We start from the raw sequence: 19,681 nt of genomic DNA on the forward strand, positions 1-19,681 counted from the left end.
AGCTCCTGTGGAGGGGAGGAATCAAAAGAGTATACAGATAACACAGCATGGGATTGTATATAATTCTTTTTGTTTTTGAGGTAAAATATTTCCCTGCCTATTTTAAAAAAATATTTTACCTCATAGAAAAGATAATTTGTGATCAGAAACTGTAATGTTTGTACACTTTATTACTTCCTTCCAGGGGCTGTGGTATGATCAGACCATGTCCCTGTACGGTCAGACACAGCCATTACACAGTACATAGCAGGGACACTTATAAAGGATTATCTCAGCACAGGAGCATTTTTTGTAAATACATCCAATTGTATAAATTATTATTGCTCTAAGATCTAATACTTAAAGTCAACTTTAAAATTAATGTTTTTAGTGGGAAAACCCCTTTAAGCCTATCACAGATAAAGACATTTTATAAATTGCTTGCTTTTAAAATTTGACCTCCAGCTCCTTTCTCCTATGCCTTGAACAGCTCAGCCAGAAGCTCTGTGTGCTCTAAATAGTGATGTCATCAGGGGTTGTGGCCTGTGAACCTTGGCGCGGGATATGTACAGGGAAGAGCAAAGACATTGCAAGGTCTACACAGAACAAGTCATTTTATGAACTTGTGACATTGACCAGAGAGTATGGTGCTCTCCATTTCAGTGAGATAGATTTTATAATATCTGACTATATTATGTGACTAATTACTCCCATACAGTATAATAAACCTCCATGGAGCCAATGCCAGCACCTGTAACATCATTAACATACTAGGTGCCAATGATGTGTGCAATGATTTACCTATCTCGGTGCCTTAAGGCTGCTTTACACGCAGCGACATCGCTAGCGATGTCACTTGTGAAAGCACTCGCCCCCGTCGTTTGTGCATCACGGGCAAATTGCTGCCCGTGGCGCACAAAATCGCTAGTACCCGTCACACATACTTACCTTCCTAGCGACGTCGGTGTGGCCGGCAAACAGCCTCTTTTCTAAGGGGGCGGTTCGTGCGGCGACACAGTGACGTCACACAGAGGCCCGCCAATAGAAGTGGAGGGGTGGAGAGCAGCCACATGAAAGTCACGCCCACCTCGTTGCCAGAGGACACAGGTACGGTGTTGTTCGTCGTTCCTGGGTTATCACATGTAGCGATGTATGCTGCCTCAGGAACGACGAACAACCTGCGTCCAAAATCAGCAACGACATTTGGGAAATGGACGATGTGTCAACAATCAACGATTTGGTGAGTATTTTGCATCGTTAGCGGTCACTCATACGTGTCCCATGCAACAATGTCGCTAACTAGGCCGGATGTGCGTCTCGAATTCCGTGACCCCAACGACATCTCGTTAGCGATGTCGTTGCGTGTAAAGCCCCCTTTACAGTGATGCTTTGTAGGTGGAGTTCATAGAATCTTCTATAGAGCTGGACAGACAACCTTTTTTTCTGAACAGTCTAAATTGTTAGTGCATTAGTTTGAATTTTAACATAATACTTTGGTATTAACCACTTAATTAAAGGCTTTGTTAATGACGTGTCCATCTGTTTTGGAGTCTTATTGACTGGAATAGATACTGTGAAAACATTTTTCATTACCAATAAAAGAATTTGCGATCATCTACTTTAGCTGTGGGTGCACCAGTGTATTTCTTACTTTTAAAAGTATATCAATTTATTAATTTGATCACTCCTAAAGTTTCTGTTGTCTCTGATAGTTTTGTTAATTATTTTTCTATTTTCAGCCTCATGATGGCCTCTGTTACTATCATGGACACATCTTTTGACCACCGACTAAAAGCTCACATGAACAGTTAACCATATGCAAATTCAACGCTATCAATTAATTTCAAACCCTGCATCTCCTAAATTCCCATGAAATAATGAGGTGACGGGTCACACCAGACCATAATACAGCTTATCAGACAATTCTTCAATTACAGCTATAATAGTTGAATGATGTAAAACTGGTTTTAATTTTGACATAGTACTGCAACATTTTTAATACCCTTTGAATGAAAGCTGAAGAATCACACGTCAATTATATGAAAGCCAAAATTCTATAAATTCTGTCGCTGTCCAAATACTTCTGGATCTAATTGTATATCATGTCAGTCTTATTGCCTTGAAGCAGATTTCACACATGCAGGTTGCACACCTAAACACAAGAGTGATAACGATCCGCTTTCTGCAAATCCCGCACACAAGATCTGCAAAGAGATGATGGTGATGTCACCAAATCATGTTAACTATGAAGGGAGGTGCTTTCAAGATGGGAGGGAGAAATAATCCAGGGTAGTCAATGCCCACCAGAATAGTCTTCATCGATTATATAACTCAAGGATAGATTAAAACATGTTTTAACAATTATAGAGGAACAATTAAGGCATCACAAGGAGCTTGTTAAAATATAGAAATAGGATGCAGTAGACAGGTTCCATTAAAAATATTTACAAAATGAGCTGTGTGGGCACCAATATACAGTTTCCAGGGCTATGTGGGGGCCATTATACAGTTTCCAGGGCTATGTGGGGGCCATTATAGAGTTTCCAGGGCTATGTGGGGGCCATTATACAGTTTCTAGGGCTATGTGGGGGCCATTATACAGTTTCCAGGGCTATATGGGGGCCATTATACAGTTTACAGAGCTATGTGGGGGCCATAATAAAGTTTGCAGGGCTATGTGGAGGGCATAATACAGTTTGCAGTCCTGTGAGGGCCATTATACAGTTTGCAGGGCTATGTAGAGGCTATTATACAGTTTGCAGGGCTCTGTGGGGGCCATTATACTGTTTGGAGGGCTATGTGGGGGCTATTATACTGTTTTAAAGGGAAGGTATCGCGGTTTTTTATTTTTGTATTAAAAATAGTGATTATGAAATCAAGTATTTCTAATACAAAATGAAAATCGCAGCTTATTTAGTTTTTATGTAATTCTTATTTTACTGGAGGCACTGGGGGCTACCATGCTGGATTTGCTGTGTGTGTAACGACAGTAACTCCTTCCTTTATGGCAGCCCCTGTGCATAGACTCTGATAGTCGCGCTCCAACCCCATGAAGTACGTTACAGTGGGCGTCTGCTGTGACCTGGACATGCCCCCTGTGCTGTCCAGAACACAACAGAGGGAGGAGACCAGCACCATCATTGTGGAGCTCACAACGTGTGCTGTTTGCTCCACTTTAACCCTGTCAACCGCCGGGATGTGTGAGTACAGGCCGCCTCCCCTCCCCTCCCCTCGTTATTGTCTCCGATGACATCTCATCCCTCCATTCTCCTCAGCCCCTGCTCTGCCCCAGCTACTGACGCCGCCCCTCCCTCCCGCCGTTACCCTCTCCAATGACACCCCCCACCCTCCGTTCTCCCAAGTCCCCGCTCTGCCCGCCGCTGCTGTGTGTGTGTGTGTGTGTGTGCCACAAGGTCCCCATCAGGGGTGATTGTGAGTGTGTGTCGGCGCTTGTGATGCTGTGCAGTGAGCTTCCAGGACCTGCGAGAGGATCACATGGGAAGCATGTGATATCTCTGGATATTGTGAGTGTGTGCGCGCGATTGTACAGGTATGTGTGATATCGTGAGTGTGTGAGTGTATGCGATCGGATATGTGAGTGTATGCGATCGGATGTGTGAAATGTCGGCCGGACGCAGGGGAGGATGGCATGCAGCACAGCTGCCTGGAGCGCCCACCGGAGGACACAGGGAGGAATGATGTGAAAGAGGTGTGTGTGTGTGTGTGTGTGTGTGTGGCACAAGGTCCCCATCAGTGGTGATTGTGTGTGTGTGGCACAAGGTCCCCATCAGCGGTGATTGTGTGTGTGTGTGTGTGTTTGTGTGTGTGGCACAAGGTCCCCATCAGGGGTGATTGTGTGTGTGTGTGTGTGGCACAAGGTCCCCATCAGGGGTGATTGTGTGTGTGTGTGTGTGTGTGGCACAAGGTCCCCATCAGGGGTGAATGTGTGTGTGTGTGTGTGTGTGTGTGTGTAGCACAAGGTCCCCATCAGGGGTGATTGTGTGTGTGTGTGTGTGTGTGTGTGTGGCACAAGGTCCCCATCAGGGGTGATTGTGTGTGTGCAATTATACTGCTTGGAAGGCTGTGTTCACCCATATTTTTTGTGTTCTGTGTTTCTGTGTTCACCCCTATATTCACCCATATTTTTTATTGTCTAGATCGATATTATATTGAGAAACAATGTTTCTCTCAAATACCTTATGTTGTCAATAGTGCCTGTGAGAGGCGCTATTGCAGACCGCTGCTCCCCGTCCAGTGACGTACCCGTCCAATGCTGCCTCGTCACATCCGTGCAGCCGGCTGCATTCTGAGCCCATCTTCTCCCTGCTCCTCCTCCCTCCTCCCTCACAGCACGTCTCTTGCTTGCAGCGTTCTGCGAGGAGGGAGGAGGGAGGGGGGAGCAGGAGACGCGCCGTGCTAGGAGGGAGGAGGAGGGGGGAGCAGATGGGCTGTGACAGCAGTGAAACACCGCTCACAGCTCAGAGTCTGGAAGACTGCACGGATGTGACGAGGCAGCATTGGACAGGTACGTCACTGGACGGGGAACAGCGGTCTGCAATAGCGCCTCTCACAGGCACTATTGACAACATAAGGTATTTGAGAGAAACATTGTTTCTCAATATAATATCGATCTAGACAATAAAAAATATGGGTGAACCACCCCTTTAAACTGTTTGGAGGGCTGTGTGGGGGCCATTATACTGTTTGGAGGGCTAGTGGAGGTTATTATAGTGTGTGCGGGCCATTCTACAATGTGGAGAGACCATCATACTGTTTGAAGGGTTGTGTAAGGGACATTATAGCGTATGGAGAACCTTTATAGCATATGGAGGGCCATTATACTGTATAGAGGGCGGTGTCGGTGCCGTCATACTTTGTTAGGTTCACTATGAGAGTATCATATTTTCCAGGGTGGGGGTAATATACCTTGTGTCTGTGTGTGTGAAGAGTACTGTATAGGAATTTACTTTGAGGGTATCATACTGTGTTTTCGGTGGGCACTTTCGTTGCATCATACTTTATGGGGGTCAAGAAAGGGTATTTTAATGCCCGAGGATACTAAGGGGCTTCAAGAGGAGATAAATTACTTTGTAAAGGCTGCAAAATTGTGAGATATGCTGCTCTGTGACTGCACCGAATATTTTATTTTTTTTTGGGAGGGGGGCAGTTAGGATGTGTGCTGTGGGACCATATTATTTTTTTGTACAACTCTGGTACCATGGATTGAATAATAGAACACACTAGTCTTTTCTATGACCTCCAAGGGTCTAAGAAAATATTAGCCATGTAGTGATGTGGCATAACGTGCAAAATGAAATGCAGAAATGCTAATAAAATCTGTAAAACCATGTAGATGAAAAATATTTCACTTGTGAAACCTGACATTTTTCCATTAACGGATGTCATAACCTACAACATAAAGTAATAAACCTACTGCATTGCTACCTACTCATGATTATTTAATATGTAGGAAAAAAACTGTCTTATTAATTTCATGCCAGATTAATAGTCAGATGAATCTCATTAAATCAGAGTATGTACACTGAAGAGACAGGTACATGTGCATGAGCCGCTGGAAGGAATATATTAGCAGGATTATGGAATCACCCCATTTATCTCATGAAGTTCTGTAGGGAATTTCCAAACATTTTACACAAATCTGATAGAAGGCTACTGGCTGTCTGTAAGGGTGGGCAAATCCCAGGAGCTAGGCAGCCATTGTGCCATGAAATTTGAGGCGGGTGACCAATTTTTTTAGTTGAAGGTAGCAATTATGTCCAAGCCCTTAAAAAACAAATATGGCACCAGAAATGACTTAATTGTTCCCTAAAGCCAACAGGCTTTGTCTCTTTCTGGCGGTAGAATAACTTGTAATTCTTGGGCTACAATATAAAAACTGTGAAAATGCCCAATGTGCCATTTATAATGATTGGCTTCTCTTATGGGACAGAGGTGTCTTTGGAGGACCATCAAGTACAATCCATTGTCTGCTGAAGGGTCTGCAAGATAGTTGTGTTAAATTGGAAATTAACTGCAATAAAAGGGGTTCAGCCCCTGCTGAATTAAAATAGCAAATCAGATGTTGCTCAAAGATTCCATGTCCAGTGCTGCCTCTCTGATCTGGTCTTCGTTTACTAGCTGTACTGGTGACATCATGACTAAATTGAACTGCACTGTTGAAGCCAATCACTGAGCCAATCACTAAAGGCCACTTTACACGCAACAATATCGCTGATGAGATATCGCTGGGGTCACGGAATTGTAGCTGTTAGCGACATCGTTGCGTGTAACAGCTATGAGCCACCGCTAACGATCAAAAATACTCACCTAATCGTTGATCGTTGACACGTCGTTCCTTTCCCAAATATCGTTGCAGCTTTTGGATGCAGATTGTTCGTCTTTCCTGTGGCAGCACACATCGCTACGTGTGACACCCCAGGAACAACGAACAACACCATACCTGTGTCCTCCGGCAACGAGGTGGGCGTGACTTTCCTGCAGCTGCTCTCTGTCCCTCCGCTTCTATTGGATGCCTGCCGTGACATCGCTGTGACACCACACGAACCGCCCCCTTAGAAAAGAGGCAGTTTGCTGGCCACAGTGACGTCGCTTGGAAGGTAAGTTTGTGTGACGGGTACTAGCGATTTTGTACGCCACGGGCAGCGATTTGCCTGTGACGCACAAACGACGGGGGCGGGTGCGATCGGCAGCGACATCACTAGCGATGTCGCTGCATGTAAAGTGGCCTTTAGTGTAAAGGGTGACAGAAAATCATGTGATTTCTGGCAATAGAAGGTCACAGTGTTTGGCTGTGCAAAATACTCTCTGGCTTTCTAATGTTCTTGCTGTTAGTATTCATTGTACCAGGTAGCTTTGCTGCTGGATTTCCATATGTTCGCGTTTAGGACTCGGGGGAGCTAAACTTCTTTCCAGCATCAGTATTCTCTTTTTGCTAGGTAGTTTTCCTGCTGGGTTTTCATCGCTCTCCTTTTTGGACCCAGCATAGCCTTCTTTCCATCCTGCCGCTGTATTCCCCTTGTGCTTAAATACTCCCATCATCCCTGGACTTGTGCTGGTGATATTATTCAGTTCATTCAAGCTCTGGTTGCAAGCATGTGTCTTGTACTCATCTGTGGTATTGTTGCTGAAACTTTGCGAAACTTGTACCTGAGTCATCTGTGGATAAGTAATTAATGCATTTCCCCCCTGTGTGTCCTCCTTGTGTCCTTTCTAGTGTTTAGTGGGGTTGACGAAAAGCTCATCCCACTTTTTCCCTATATAGGGTCCAGCACTAGGGATAACTAGAGTCAGGTATCTGGCTCAGCGCTTAGGTGCAGAACCTATCTAGAGCGGTGAGGGACCCCAGGGACCACCAGTAGGTTTGGTCAGGGGTCACCATCTCCCCCTTCCCTAGTCAAAGGGTTTCCTTTGCTTTTCGCTGCTTGCATGGTATTTCCCTGTACCTAGCATGACACTGAGCTGATATAGATTGCTCGAGCCCCTGAGCTCAGTGATTAGCTGCAGTGGTGATGTCACCACTGCAGCCAGTAAACAGTGACCAAAGCAAAGGCGGAGAGGCAGCAGTAGACCTTTACAGGGTGATTAACATGTGATTTGATTATTTTAATCCAGCACAGTTTAAACCTTGTGCAGTTCCAATTGTAATGTGAACTCAGAGTAAAATAATGATTTCCATAGCTTCATGTATTGTATACATCTGTTACACTTGCACGTTAAATAGATATATTAATTTCTATTCTTAACTAAACACACAATCATATCACATAGCAGGGCTGCAGCAGTTGTAGTTGTATCTGGTAACCTGATCTTTAATTGTTGCTGGAGCTCGTAGCCTGGAACATGCATTAGCCGGGGAAAGGTGACAAATTTATTGTTGTTTAGAAATAAGATGGTGTAGAATGGCAAAAAAATGATATAAATAAACAGTGGGTAAATTTTAGAGATTAGACAGGTACATTACTTTGTTCAAATTGTATAATAGGGAGGTTATTAGAAGGGTTTTACCATGCAACCAAATGCCTATGCAAGGCTATAACATCTATTTCCACCTATTTAGCCACTTATCGATATATGACATCCAGTTACGTCATATGTCATATCACTGCCTTAAGGCCGCTTTACACGCTGCAATATCGATATCGATATCGCTAGCGTGCGTACCCGCCCCTATCGGCTGTGCGTCACGGGCAAATCGCTGCCCGTGGCGCACAACATCGCTAGTCCCCGTCACACATACTTACCTGCCTAGCAACGACGCTGTGACCGGCGAACCGCCTCCTTTCTAAGGGAGCGGTTCGTTCGGCGTCACAGCGCCATCACTAAGCAAGTGCCCAATAGAAGTGGAGGGGCGGAGATGAGCGGGACGTAACATCCCGCCCACCTCCTTTCTTCCTCATTGCCGGCGGCCGCAGGTAAGGTGAGGTTCCTCGTTCCTGCGGTGTCACACATAGCGATGTGTGATGCCGCAGGAACGACAAACAATATCGTACCTGCAGCAGCAACTATAATTGGGAATAGGGGAGCATGTCAGCGATTAGCGATTTGGCACGATTTTGCGACCTTTTTCAATCGCTCGTAGGTGTCACACGCAACAACATCGCTAACGGCGCCGGATGTGCGTCACGAATTCCGTGACCCCAACGACATCGCTTTAGAGATGTCGCTGCATGTAAGGCAGCCTTTAAATATCGGCTTGCTCTCCGAGCCAGCATCTTTCCCAGCAGATAATGGCTGAATTATTCAGCCATCATCGGTTTATAACATCTGTGAGTGGAGCACAGTCTGCCTATAGGTTTCAACCTGTTAAATGCTGCTGTTAATCTCAGACAGGGGAATTCCCTTTTCCCCGGCAGAGATGCAGGTCATTCAATGTGCCTGTCGATGTACCTGTGGCATGATTGAGAGGCACTGATAGGTTCCCATGACACCCTGGAGTTTGCTAAAGATCTCCATATTGTCATGAATCATGATGAGTCTTATGATGTTCATAGGAGACCATGATATTGGCTATACATAGCAGTACTGATGCACTGCTATGTATAGTACAAGCAATCGGATGATAGTAGGTGAAAGCCCTTTAAGGCTATGTGCCCACGCTGCGGATTTACCGCGGATTTTGCCGCGGATTTGCCGCGGATTTACCGCGGATTTCCCGAAAATCTGCAGCAGCGGCACTTCCAAGCCATTTCAATGGCATTTTGGAAATGCTGTGTCTATGCTGCGAATTTTTCCGCGGCGGATTTGCCGCGGATTTTGATGCGGAAAAATCTGCAGCATGTCAATTATTTGTTGCGGATTTTGGTGCGGATTTTGGGTATAGAATGGGGAAAAAAAAAAAATCCGCATCAAAATCCGCGGCAAATCCGCGGGTGCGGATTTGCCGCGAAAGTCGCGGATTTTCATGCAGAAAAATCCGCAGGTACATTCTACCGTGGACACATAGTCTAAAGGGGACTAACAAATATAGTTAAAAGTGAAGAAGAATTTTTTTCAAAAATATAGAATAAATAAAATATACAGTATATTAAAAGAGTGAATACACCCCTCACATTTCTGTAAATATTTTATTATATCTTCTTATGGGACAGCACTGAAGATATGATACTTTGATACAATGTAGTAAGTGTACAGCTTGTATAACTGTGTAAATTTGGTGTGCCATCTAAATAACTCAACACACCGCCATTAATGTCTAAACTGCTGACAACAGAAGTGAGTACACCCCTAAGTGAAAATGGCCAAATTCTGCTCATGGTTGACCAAACAAGTTGAGTGCATGTGCTCAGCGTCATATCCAGAGGTTCTCTTTTCAAAATAGGCATAGGAGTGCTGCCAGCATTGCTGCAGGGATTAAAGAGGTGGATAGTCAGCCAGTCAGTGCTCATATGCCGCACACTGCTCTAAATTGATCTGCATGGCTTTCGTCCCAGAAGAAAGCCTCTTCTAAAAATGATCTACAAGAAACCCCTCAAACATTTTGCTGAAGACAAGCAGACTAAAGGATATGGATTACTGCAATCATGTCTGTGGTCTGATGAGACCAAGATAAATGTATTTGGTTCAGACAGTGTCAAGCATGTGTGGCATCAACCAGGTGAGGGGTACAAAGACAAGTGTGTCTTGGCTACAGTCAAGCATGGTGGTGGGAGTCTCATCGTTTGGGACTGCATGAGTGCTGCCGACTCTAGGGAGCTACAGTTCATTGAATGAACCATGAATGCCAACATGTAATGTAACATACTGAAGCAGAGCAAGATCCCCTCCCATGTCGGAATCTGGGTCACAGGGCAGTATTCCAACATGATAACGACCTCAAATACACCTCCAAGACAAACACTGTCTTGCTAAAAAAAAACTGAGGGTAAAGGTGCTAGCCATAAACCCTATTGAGCATCTGTGGGGCATCTTGAAATGAAAGGTGAAGGAGCGCAAGGTCTCTAACATCCACCAGCCCAGATCGATAAATGGTGGAATAAAGAAAAAATTAAAATGGCAGAATTACAGCCTTTTTAGCTGCAGCAACATTACAATAAAAGGCGATCAAAATATTGTATCTAACCCAAAATAGTACCAGTAAAAACATCAGCTCAGGGTACAAAAAACAATCACCTACACAGCCCCTTGTTCTAAAAATGTAAAACGTTAAGGGTCTTATATATATATATATATATATATATATATATATATATATATATATATATATGTATATATATATATATATATATATAAAAAAATTTGCAACATGTTTAACTAGTGGATAATAGAATACAGTACCATACTGCTTTCTGAAAAAGAAAAAAAAAATATAGTCCTAACTCCAAATAATTCCTAGAAGTAATGGCTTCATTACAAGGTTGTACATAATTAAGAATAGTAGCCCAGACTTTTAATCAAAGTCTGTAAAAGTAATTACATAAATCCTTACTTTAAAATGGGAATTCCTCCAGAATATTATGGCACAGAATTGTATAAATCTGAAATAAATACTGTGACCACCATATTGGCCTGTCCTGTGATGGTGAACATAGCTAGTTTAGGATGTTAAGGTTGTTTTAGTGTATTATCCCATTAACACATCACATAGAAATCTGGCATGTCTTATGTTCACAGTCGTTTACTGTTTTATTTAAAGAAGCCCTCCCATTAAGATTTTTTTCATGAAACCTGTGTACACGTGTACAGTATGTCATGTATCGTGTGTATTAAAATACTCACCTACTGCCATCTTCTCCGGGATCCAGCACTGTTCCGCTTCTCTTCTCAGTGACGTCACCACTCTTCGGACTCCAAGGATCCCACTGCGTGACCCCGAAGTGGCTTTTAAAATGTAAGTGTATGGAGCATCAGAATGAGATTCCATAAACTTATATTGTTCTCATATATTTTTGAGTGAGCCGGCTAGTCTGAATAACAGTGATGTCAAAAGAAGAGGAGCAGAGCGGTGCTGGACCCCGGAGAGAGTTTTCTTTAATAGATTAGTGATAAAATGTTTTACAGAAACCATCATCACACATATTGTAAGAGCACCAAAGGCCACTTAAAGGGGTTATCCTGCTAATAAAAATATCCTTTTCAACAGACATTCAAAGGTCATGCAAATCTTTAATATATTTTAACTACAGGAATTGCCCTTATCAATAGTTGAAAACATACTGTTGCCCATGCCGCAGCTATATATACATACACACACATATATATATATATATAAAATTTGTAAAATAGCAGCTTTAAAACACTATTGACCAGCCGTTTAACCCCATATGTACAGGTTAATAGCATTTTTGACAAGTCAAGTTGTCCTTAAAATGCTGTATCTACACTTTGGATGGGACACCTGTATCCCTCTGCAGCTCTTCTAAATGAAATTTGCACCACAATAGATCTTGATCTGATCTGTGTGAAGGAGGTTACAATGATGCAATGTAAATTCAATGGAAAATGTTTGGTACTGACAAAGATACTGTAATTTAAATGTAGATGATCTAACCTGTAGGAAAGGAAATCGAAACATGAATCCTACCAAAATATACAACATATTTACAAAGGTGTAGGAAAATCAAAGGCAATGATATTACGACATTAAATTTTACCATGCACGTGTGTCTGTTAGCCATAGATAAGCATGCACAGTATACCTAGGTGATTTTTGGGGAGAGTTTATTGTATCTCATACCTTGTTTCTCTTGAAGTATGCTCTTCGGCAGGCTGCAAAGCACTTTTCACTGCAGAAGCTTTTCACTTCGCTCCCCATACTCAGGGAGTAGCGCTTAATCCCCACTTTCTGGCACCAGGCGCACATGATTTGTACATTTAATACATCATCCTCTGTAGTATAGAAGAAAAAAAAAAACATGTTTTGTATCATTATAATTTGCAAATATATTCAGAGTGGGCGGTATGATATTTGGCAGACTAGTTAAAAGTGATAGACTGGAAGAGGACCACTAAAGTAGGTGCATTGGGTATATGTGAATGCAATGGTCATTATTCCATGTAGGTTAGCTTAGTGTAGAAACATCTGAATCCTTACAATATCGCCACAAATAAAAAGATATGTGGCAGGAGATCTGGGCACAGACTAGTGTTTCTGGACAGAAGTCAACATATATAATGACAAACTAATTAATAGGGCCCTTCCAGTTGGAAGAAAACAGATGTGACTCTTAAAGCGCACCAATCAGCAGGATTTTCCTATATATCCTAAAGCCAGTGGTATACAGGCACTATCTTGCTGATTCTATACATACCTTTAGTTGTCAGTTAGGATGTAAAGGTTTTGAAACACAAGCAAGTAAAGTTTGTAAAATAAGCAGCTGTTTGAATGACAGCAGCTGCCAATCAGCTGATAGCTGGGGTGGGTATTCATAGTGATTCCCCCCCGCCTGTCTGTCCTTCCCCAGCTATTTATGCTAATTTTATTATAGAATCGTTTTACTAAGTGACTATAAGTACCTGTGCGATGTCATACCCTTGTGACCAGAATGGGTGGGGCCTCAACCAACAGAAAAATAATGTTGCCTCCTGGTATCAGCTACGTTGGCTGAAGCCCCACCCCTTCTGGTCACATGGGTATGACATCAGCACAGGTCCTTCTAGTCCCTTAGTAAAATGATTTTATAATAGAAGTAGCATAAATAACATTTCAACCAGAAAGGAATTCACACATCTGCGCATGCTCGGTTGCTAAAAGATGGATACGTCACCGGAATCCGACATTTGACGAATCCCAACTGATTTCGTCTCCCATATGCTTCCATTATAACATACGATGGATGCCGACACATCCGTCGCTGTTAGTTTTTTTGCCGCACAGAAAACACATTCTGCGTTGCTTCCGCCCGACGATCAGTCACTCCACGACTGATCCGTTGCAAAACGGATGCAATGCAAGGCCATCAGTCGCAATACATTACTTCATTAATACAAGTCTATGGGTAAAAACTGAATCCTGCAAAATATTTTGTAGGATTCAGTTTTTTCTCAAAGCGACGGATTGTGACTGAAGGAAAAAGACGGAAGTGTGAAAGCAGCCTTAATGAAAAGTCCCTGATCTGAGTACTGAGTAAAACTAGATATCAAACTTTGTAGCTTGGTGTATTAAAGTCGCTACAGTCATGTTCAGTAAAGGTGTAACTGTATGACTTTACCTGCACTCATGTTTTTTTTTTTTCTTAAAGGGAAACAACTCATTTGCTGAGCAAAGTAATTTACCATATGTGCCAGTTGCAGTTATATGCACTGATATCTGCAGGCTGGATGGAGGAATCACCAGTAGCTAATAATGTTCTTTTGTTCTTGTATTTACTAATTTCTCCATTTCATTGCAATCTCCTCCATTGTGTAATTTAAGGGATTATAATAGGAGGCACCTTGATTCACACATCCCAGTGATTGCAATTTGGATAGTTATACTAAAATAGATTTTCTATTCTCTGAAATCATAGATTTGGCTAAGATTTCTGACTAAATAAAATATTACATAAGGTTATAAAATAACAGTAACATTTATTATAGTGATAGTGATTATAGTGATATGACATAGGCGATATACAGTATAGGCCGCTTTACACGCTACGAGATCGCTAATGCGATGTCGTTGGGGTCACGGAATTTGTGACGCACATCCGGCCGCATTAGCGATGTTGTTGTGTGTGACACCTATGAGCGATTTTGAATCGTCGCAAAAACGTTCAAAATCGCTCATCGGTGACATGGGGGTCCATTCTCAAATATCGCTGCTGCAGCGTGTACGATGTAGTTCGTCGCTCCTGCAGCAGCACACATCGCTCCGTGTGACACCGCAGGAAGGAGGAACCTCTCCTTACCTGCCGCCGGCCGCAATGCGAAGGAAAGAGGTGGATGATATGTTACGTCCCGCTCATCTCCGCCCCTCCGCTTTGATTGGGTGGCCGCTTAGTGACGTCGCTGTGACGCCGCACAGACCGCCCCCTTAGAAAGGAGGCGGTTCGCCGGTCACAGCGAAGTCGCAGGGCAGGTAAGTAGTGTGACGGGTGTTGTGCGCCACGGGCAGCGATTTGCCCGTGTCGCACAACCGATAGGGGCAGGTACCCACGCTAGCGATATCGGTACCGATATCGCGTGTAAAGTGGCCTTATGTCCACAATGGGATGCTATGAACGTTTCCAAATTTTATTAGGGAATTTGCAAGTAAATGGCTTCCAAACCCCTGACTTTCCCTAGTCTATTTCCTTGCATTTAGCTTTGTTGATATCAGAAAGTACTCACTTGGAGTACTGATGCTGGCAGTGAAAGGGTCAGCAACTGTGTTTTCTTCACAATGTTCTGCTTATGTTACATGGTGTTCAGCTCTAAACTCACTGAGTGTCATGGCAACTTCTGAGCCTGTTCACACTGTAGACTCCGCCACCTGGTGCTTTTGAGTTGCACAGTCAGACAACCAGTTGTGTGCTTATTAGTGATCAGTCTAGCAGCTGTTCCACCCTCCACGTAATTGCTCCTGCTTCTTTTCTGAGTATGCATCCCCAGACCTCTGCCAGTTGTATTCTCTGGCTCTGCTGTGTTGTAGCTTGTGTTAGGAAGGGTAGGCTAGGGTTAGGAAGGCGGCCCAAACATCGTCACCATTAGACGTATCTTTGGGAACAGGAACAGCTAGGGCTACCCTAACATTAGGGCTAGTGTAGGTGCACCTGTCCCAAGTTACCTCATCACACCCCATGACAGCTTATCAAAATAATTTCCTGCTTGCTTTTTGCTTGATTTGGTAACTTTAGTCATCTAGCACACTTGTAAGATTGCTGTGCGGCAGGTGTAACCCACAAAGCTATCTCCTTACACTCAAGTAAGATAAATAATGTCTGTAGTGTGCATAAATATACAATTCCTCACGGCCCCCAGTATACTGTATTGGAAGCATTGCTTTCACAAGTATGTATTACTGGAAGAAGAGGGGGACATAATGTGAACAGGGTGAGGGTGTGGAAGTAAATGCAATGTTTCCATTACAAAATACCATAAAAGGGGCAGTGAGGATTTATCAAGCCTGCTGAAGGTGACTGTTTTGATCAGCATAACATTCAGAGGTGGAGACTCTTTCACTGCCAGCATCAGTACTCCAAATGGCTAGATTCACAAATCAGTGCAGCAGAAGGCAGGCAAATAGACTGGGGACAACAGCAGTTGGGTTTTACAGGAACAAAGACAAATATTTTACTAATGTGATTTGTAAAGTTTCATAACTTTATAACTTGTCATCCTGGACAAAAAAAATATAAAAAAAAATCAAAGTTTAGTTACTCTCTAAAATGGAGTATGCACTGCAAGAAGAGAAAATATAGCTTGGAGAACAGACATATTAGATGTGTTATATAAGCGTTGCCCAGATGTAACCAATGCTGATCAACTAACTGACATAGATTAAAAGTAGTCTAAAAGGTTTAATGTAGAGATTTAAAGCTGCTCATTTTATTTTTTATATTTATAAAAGAAGTAGCAATGTTGTATGATTGGTGGGTGAACCATTTCTAATGGCAAAATAAGTCAATAATGATCCATGTCCTTCAACAAAAACAAAATTTACGCGTCCAGATAAGCGAGTCTTGAGTGTGAGAATTTGGCTACATAAGTGAGATATGAGAGCAAGGTTAAACATGTGAAGAAACTGAATATATTAGAAGTTTGAATAGTAACTTTGTGACTGTGTGAATAAGACGACATGAGAAAAGGGTGTCACTGGGAAGAGATAGAAGGTCATGAGAGAAGAAAAAAGATTTTGGTACACAGGAAAAGAGGATCGAATCACCACAAAGTGCGCGTTCATCTAACCGTGTACTCACTTGGAGTACTGATGCTGGCAGTGAAAGGGTCAGCAACTGTGTTTTCTTCACAATGTTCTGCTTATGTTACATGGTGTTCAGCTCTAAACTCACTGAGTGTCATGGCAACTTCTGAGCCTGTTCACACTGTAGACTCCGCCACCTGGTGCTTTTGAGTTGCACAGTCAGACAACCAGTTGTGTGCTTATTAGTGATCAGTCTAGCAGCTGTTCCACCCTCCACGTAATTGCTCCTGCTTCTTTTCTGAGTATGCATCCCCAGACCTCTGCCAGTTGTATTCTCTGGCTCTGCTGTGTTGTAGCTTGTGTTAGGAAGGGTAGGCTAGGGTTAGGAAGGCGGCCCAAACATCGTCACCATTAGACGTATCTTTGGGAACAGGAACAGCTAGGGCTACCCTAACATTAGGGCTAGTGTAGGTGCACCTGTCCCAAGTTACCTCATCACACCCCATGACAGCTTATCAAAATAATTTCCTGCTTGCTTTTTGCTTGATTTGGTAACTTTAGTCATCTAGCACACTTGTAAGATTGCTGTGCGGCAGGTGTAACCCACAAAGCTATCTCCTTACACTCAAGTAAGATAAATAATGTCTGTAGTGTGCATAAATATACAATTCCTCACGGCCCCCAGTATACTGTATTGGAAGCATTGCTTTCACAAGTATGTATTACTGGAAGAAGAGGGGGACATAATGTGAACAGGGTGAGGGTGTGGAAGTAAATGCAATGTTTCCATTACAAAATACCATAAAAGGGGCAGTGAGGATTTATCAAGCCTGCTGAAGGTGACTGTTTTGATCAGCATAACATTCAGAGGTGGAGACTCTTTCACTGCCAGCATCAGTACTCCAAATGGCTAGATTCACAAATCAGTGCAGCAGAAGGCAGGCAAATAGACTGGGGACAACAGCAGTTGGGTTTTACAGGAACAAAGACAAATATTTTACTAATGTGATTTGTAAAGTTTCATAACTTTATAACTTGTCATCCTGGACAAAAAAAATATAAAAAAAAATCAAAGTTTAGTTACTCTCTAAAATGGAGTATGCACTGCAAGAAGAGAAAATATAGCTTGGAGAACAGACATATTAGATGTGTTATATAAGCGTTGCCCAGATGTAACCAATGCTGATCAACTAACTGACATAGATTAAAAGTAGTCTAAAAGGTTTAATGTAGAGATTTAAAGCTGCTCATTTTATTTTTTATATTTATAAAAGAAGTAGCAATGTTGTATGATTGGTGGGTGAACCATTTCTAATGGCAAAATAAGTCAATAATGATCCATGTCCTTCAACAAAAACAAAATTTACGCGTCCAGATAAGCGAGTCTTGAGTGTGAGAATTTGGCTACATAAGTGAGATATGAGAGCAAGGTTAAACATGTGAAGAAACTGAATATATTAGAAGTTTGAATAGTAACTTTGTGACTGTGTGAATAAGACGACATGAGAAAAGGGTGTCACTGGGAAGAGATAGAAGGTCATGAGAGAAGAAAAAAGATTTTGGTACACAGGAAAAGAGGATCGAATCACCACAAAGTGCGCGTTCATCTAACCGTGTAAAAGAAAACCATTTTATAAGTCTTGGCAAAAAGCCCAACTAAAAGGAAATACATTACTTGATAACATGCAACAGATACCTCATTATGCTGTAAAAGCTACATTTTGACAAACTTTGTATGGATATAAATCATTTACTTGAAATGTGTGAAAAATATTGATGTCTTGCAATGAATAAATTAGAAATATTGCAAAGGATCATGTATAAACTTAGAAATAATATAGTATGGATCTACTATGTAGCAAACTTTTCAAAGGGAAGACTTAAGCAGGCTTTACACGCTGCGATCTCGCTAGCAAGATCGCAAGCGATCGTATCTGCCCCCGTCGGTTGTGCGACACGGGCAATTCGCTGCCCGTCGCGCACAACCTCGCTTACCCCTGTCACACGGACTTACCTGTCCTGCGACGTCGCTCTGGCCGGCGATCTGCCTCCTTTCTAAGGGGGTGGGTCGTGCGGCGTCACAGCGACGTCACATAGCAGCCGTCCAATAGAAGCGGAGGGGCGGAGATGAGCAGGACGTAAACATCCCGCCCACCTCCTTCCTTCCGCATTGCCGGTGGACGGAGGTAAGGAGATGTTCCTCGCTCCTGCGGTGTCACACGCAGCGATGTGTGCTGCTGCAGGAATGAGGAACAACATCGCTAATTAGAAGAGAACGATTTTTTGTTTTAGGATGACCTCTCAGCGGCAAACGATTTTGGCCGCTTTTGTGATCGTTTTAGGTCGCACATAAGTGTCACACACTACGATATCGTTAATGCTGGATGTGCGTCACAAAACAACGTGACCCCAACGATAAATCATTAACGATATCGTAGCATGTAAAGTCCGCTTAAGGTTTGCAATAAAAATATACTTCCCAGTTCAGATCACATCAGTTAGATATACAGTGTATTCACCCATATCCTGCCCACCACCATGAACTTGAGAACGGCAGCAGCTATAGCCATAAAAGTGGTGTCTAGGTATAGTAAAGTAGCCATGCACTACGCAATGAAACATCCTATTGCGCCACCTGGTGGAAAACAACGGAGTTAGCATTTTTATCTCAAAAACGGAACGAGATAGAGAAAAAAAGTGACTTACAAAGTTATAGGGCATCATCAATTCAATGCGAATCGACACCTTGCATACGGAAATTCTATGATTAGAATGTGTAAAACTCACAAGGCTGCGGACGTAAAGCGATACCTCATGGAGACCTTCCTACAAGTCATTGGGTATGGTGGCTGCGTGGAGTAACCTCCACGCTCACCTGACCTGACCCCATTGGACTTCTTTCTGTGAGGTCACATCAAACAGCAGGTGTATGCGACCCCTCCACCAACATTGCAGGACCTACGACGACATATTACAGATGCTTGTGCAATTATGTCACCTACCATATTGCACAACGTGCAGCAAGATACAGTATGCTGTCCAGAGTCCAGATGTGCATTGCAACTGACGGTGGCCACTTTGAGCATCAAAGTTAAATGAGCACCATATGTGTGACCAGCATTCAATGTTTTGGGGGGGTCATGGGTTTCATATCATAGCATTTCTGTATGCAAGGTGTCGATTTGTATTGAATTGATGATGCCCTATAATTTTTTAATTCACTTTTTTTCTCTATCTCATTCCGTTTTCGAAATAAAAATACTAACTCCGTTGTTTTCCACCAGGTGGCGCTACAGGTGGTTTCATTGCGTAGTGCATGGCTACTTTACTATACCTAGACACCACTTCTATGCCTATAGCTGCCGCCGTTCTCAAGTTAATGGCGGTGGACAGGATATGGGTGGACACACTGTATAGAAATCG

At 42.9% G+C, this 19,681-nt stretch overlaps 1 protein-coding gene across 2 annotated transcripts in view; it reads right to left on the reverse strand.

Moving 5' to 3' along the window:
- Positions 1–19,681, reverse strand: part of SOBP (sine oculis binding protein homolog) — a 276,403-nt gene that overhangs the window by 147,401 nt on the left and 109,321 nt on the right. For both annotated transcript variants that reach the window (XM_075340072.1, XM_075340071.1), the window contains one exon: positions 12,173–12,324. In XM_075340072.1, coding sequence (XP_075196187.1) covers positions 12,173–12,324 — 152 coding nt within the window. The remainder of the gene's footprint in view (positions 1–12,172; positions 12,325–19,681) is intronic.

This window comes from Anomaloglossus baeobatrachus, chromosome 3 (assembly GCF_048569485.1).
Source record: "Anomaloglossus baeobatrachus isolate aAnoBae1 chromosome 3, aAnoBae1.hap1, whole genome shotgun sequence".
Lineage (NCBI taxonomy): Eukaryota > Metazoa > Chordata > Amphibia > Anura > Aromobatidae > Anomaloglossus > Anomaloglossus baeobatrachus.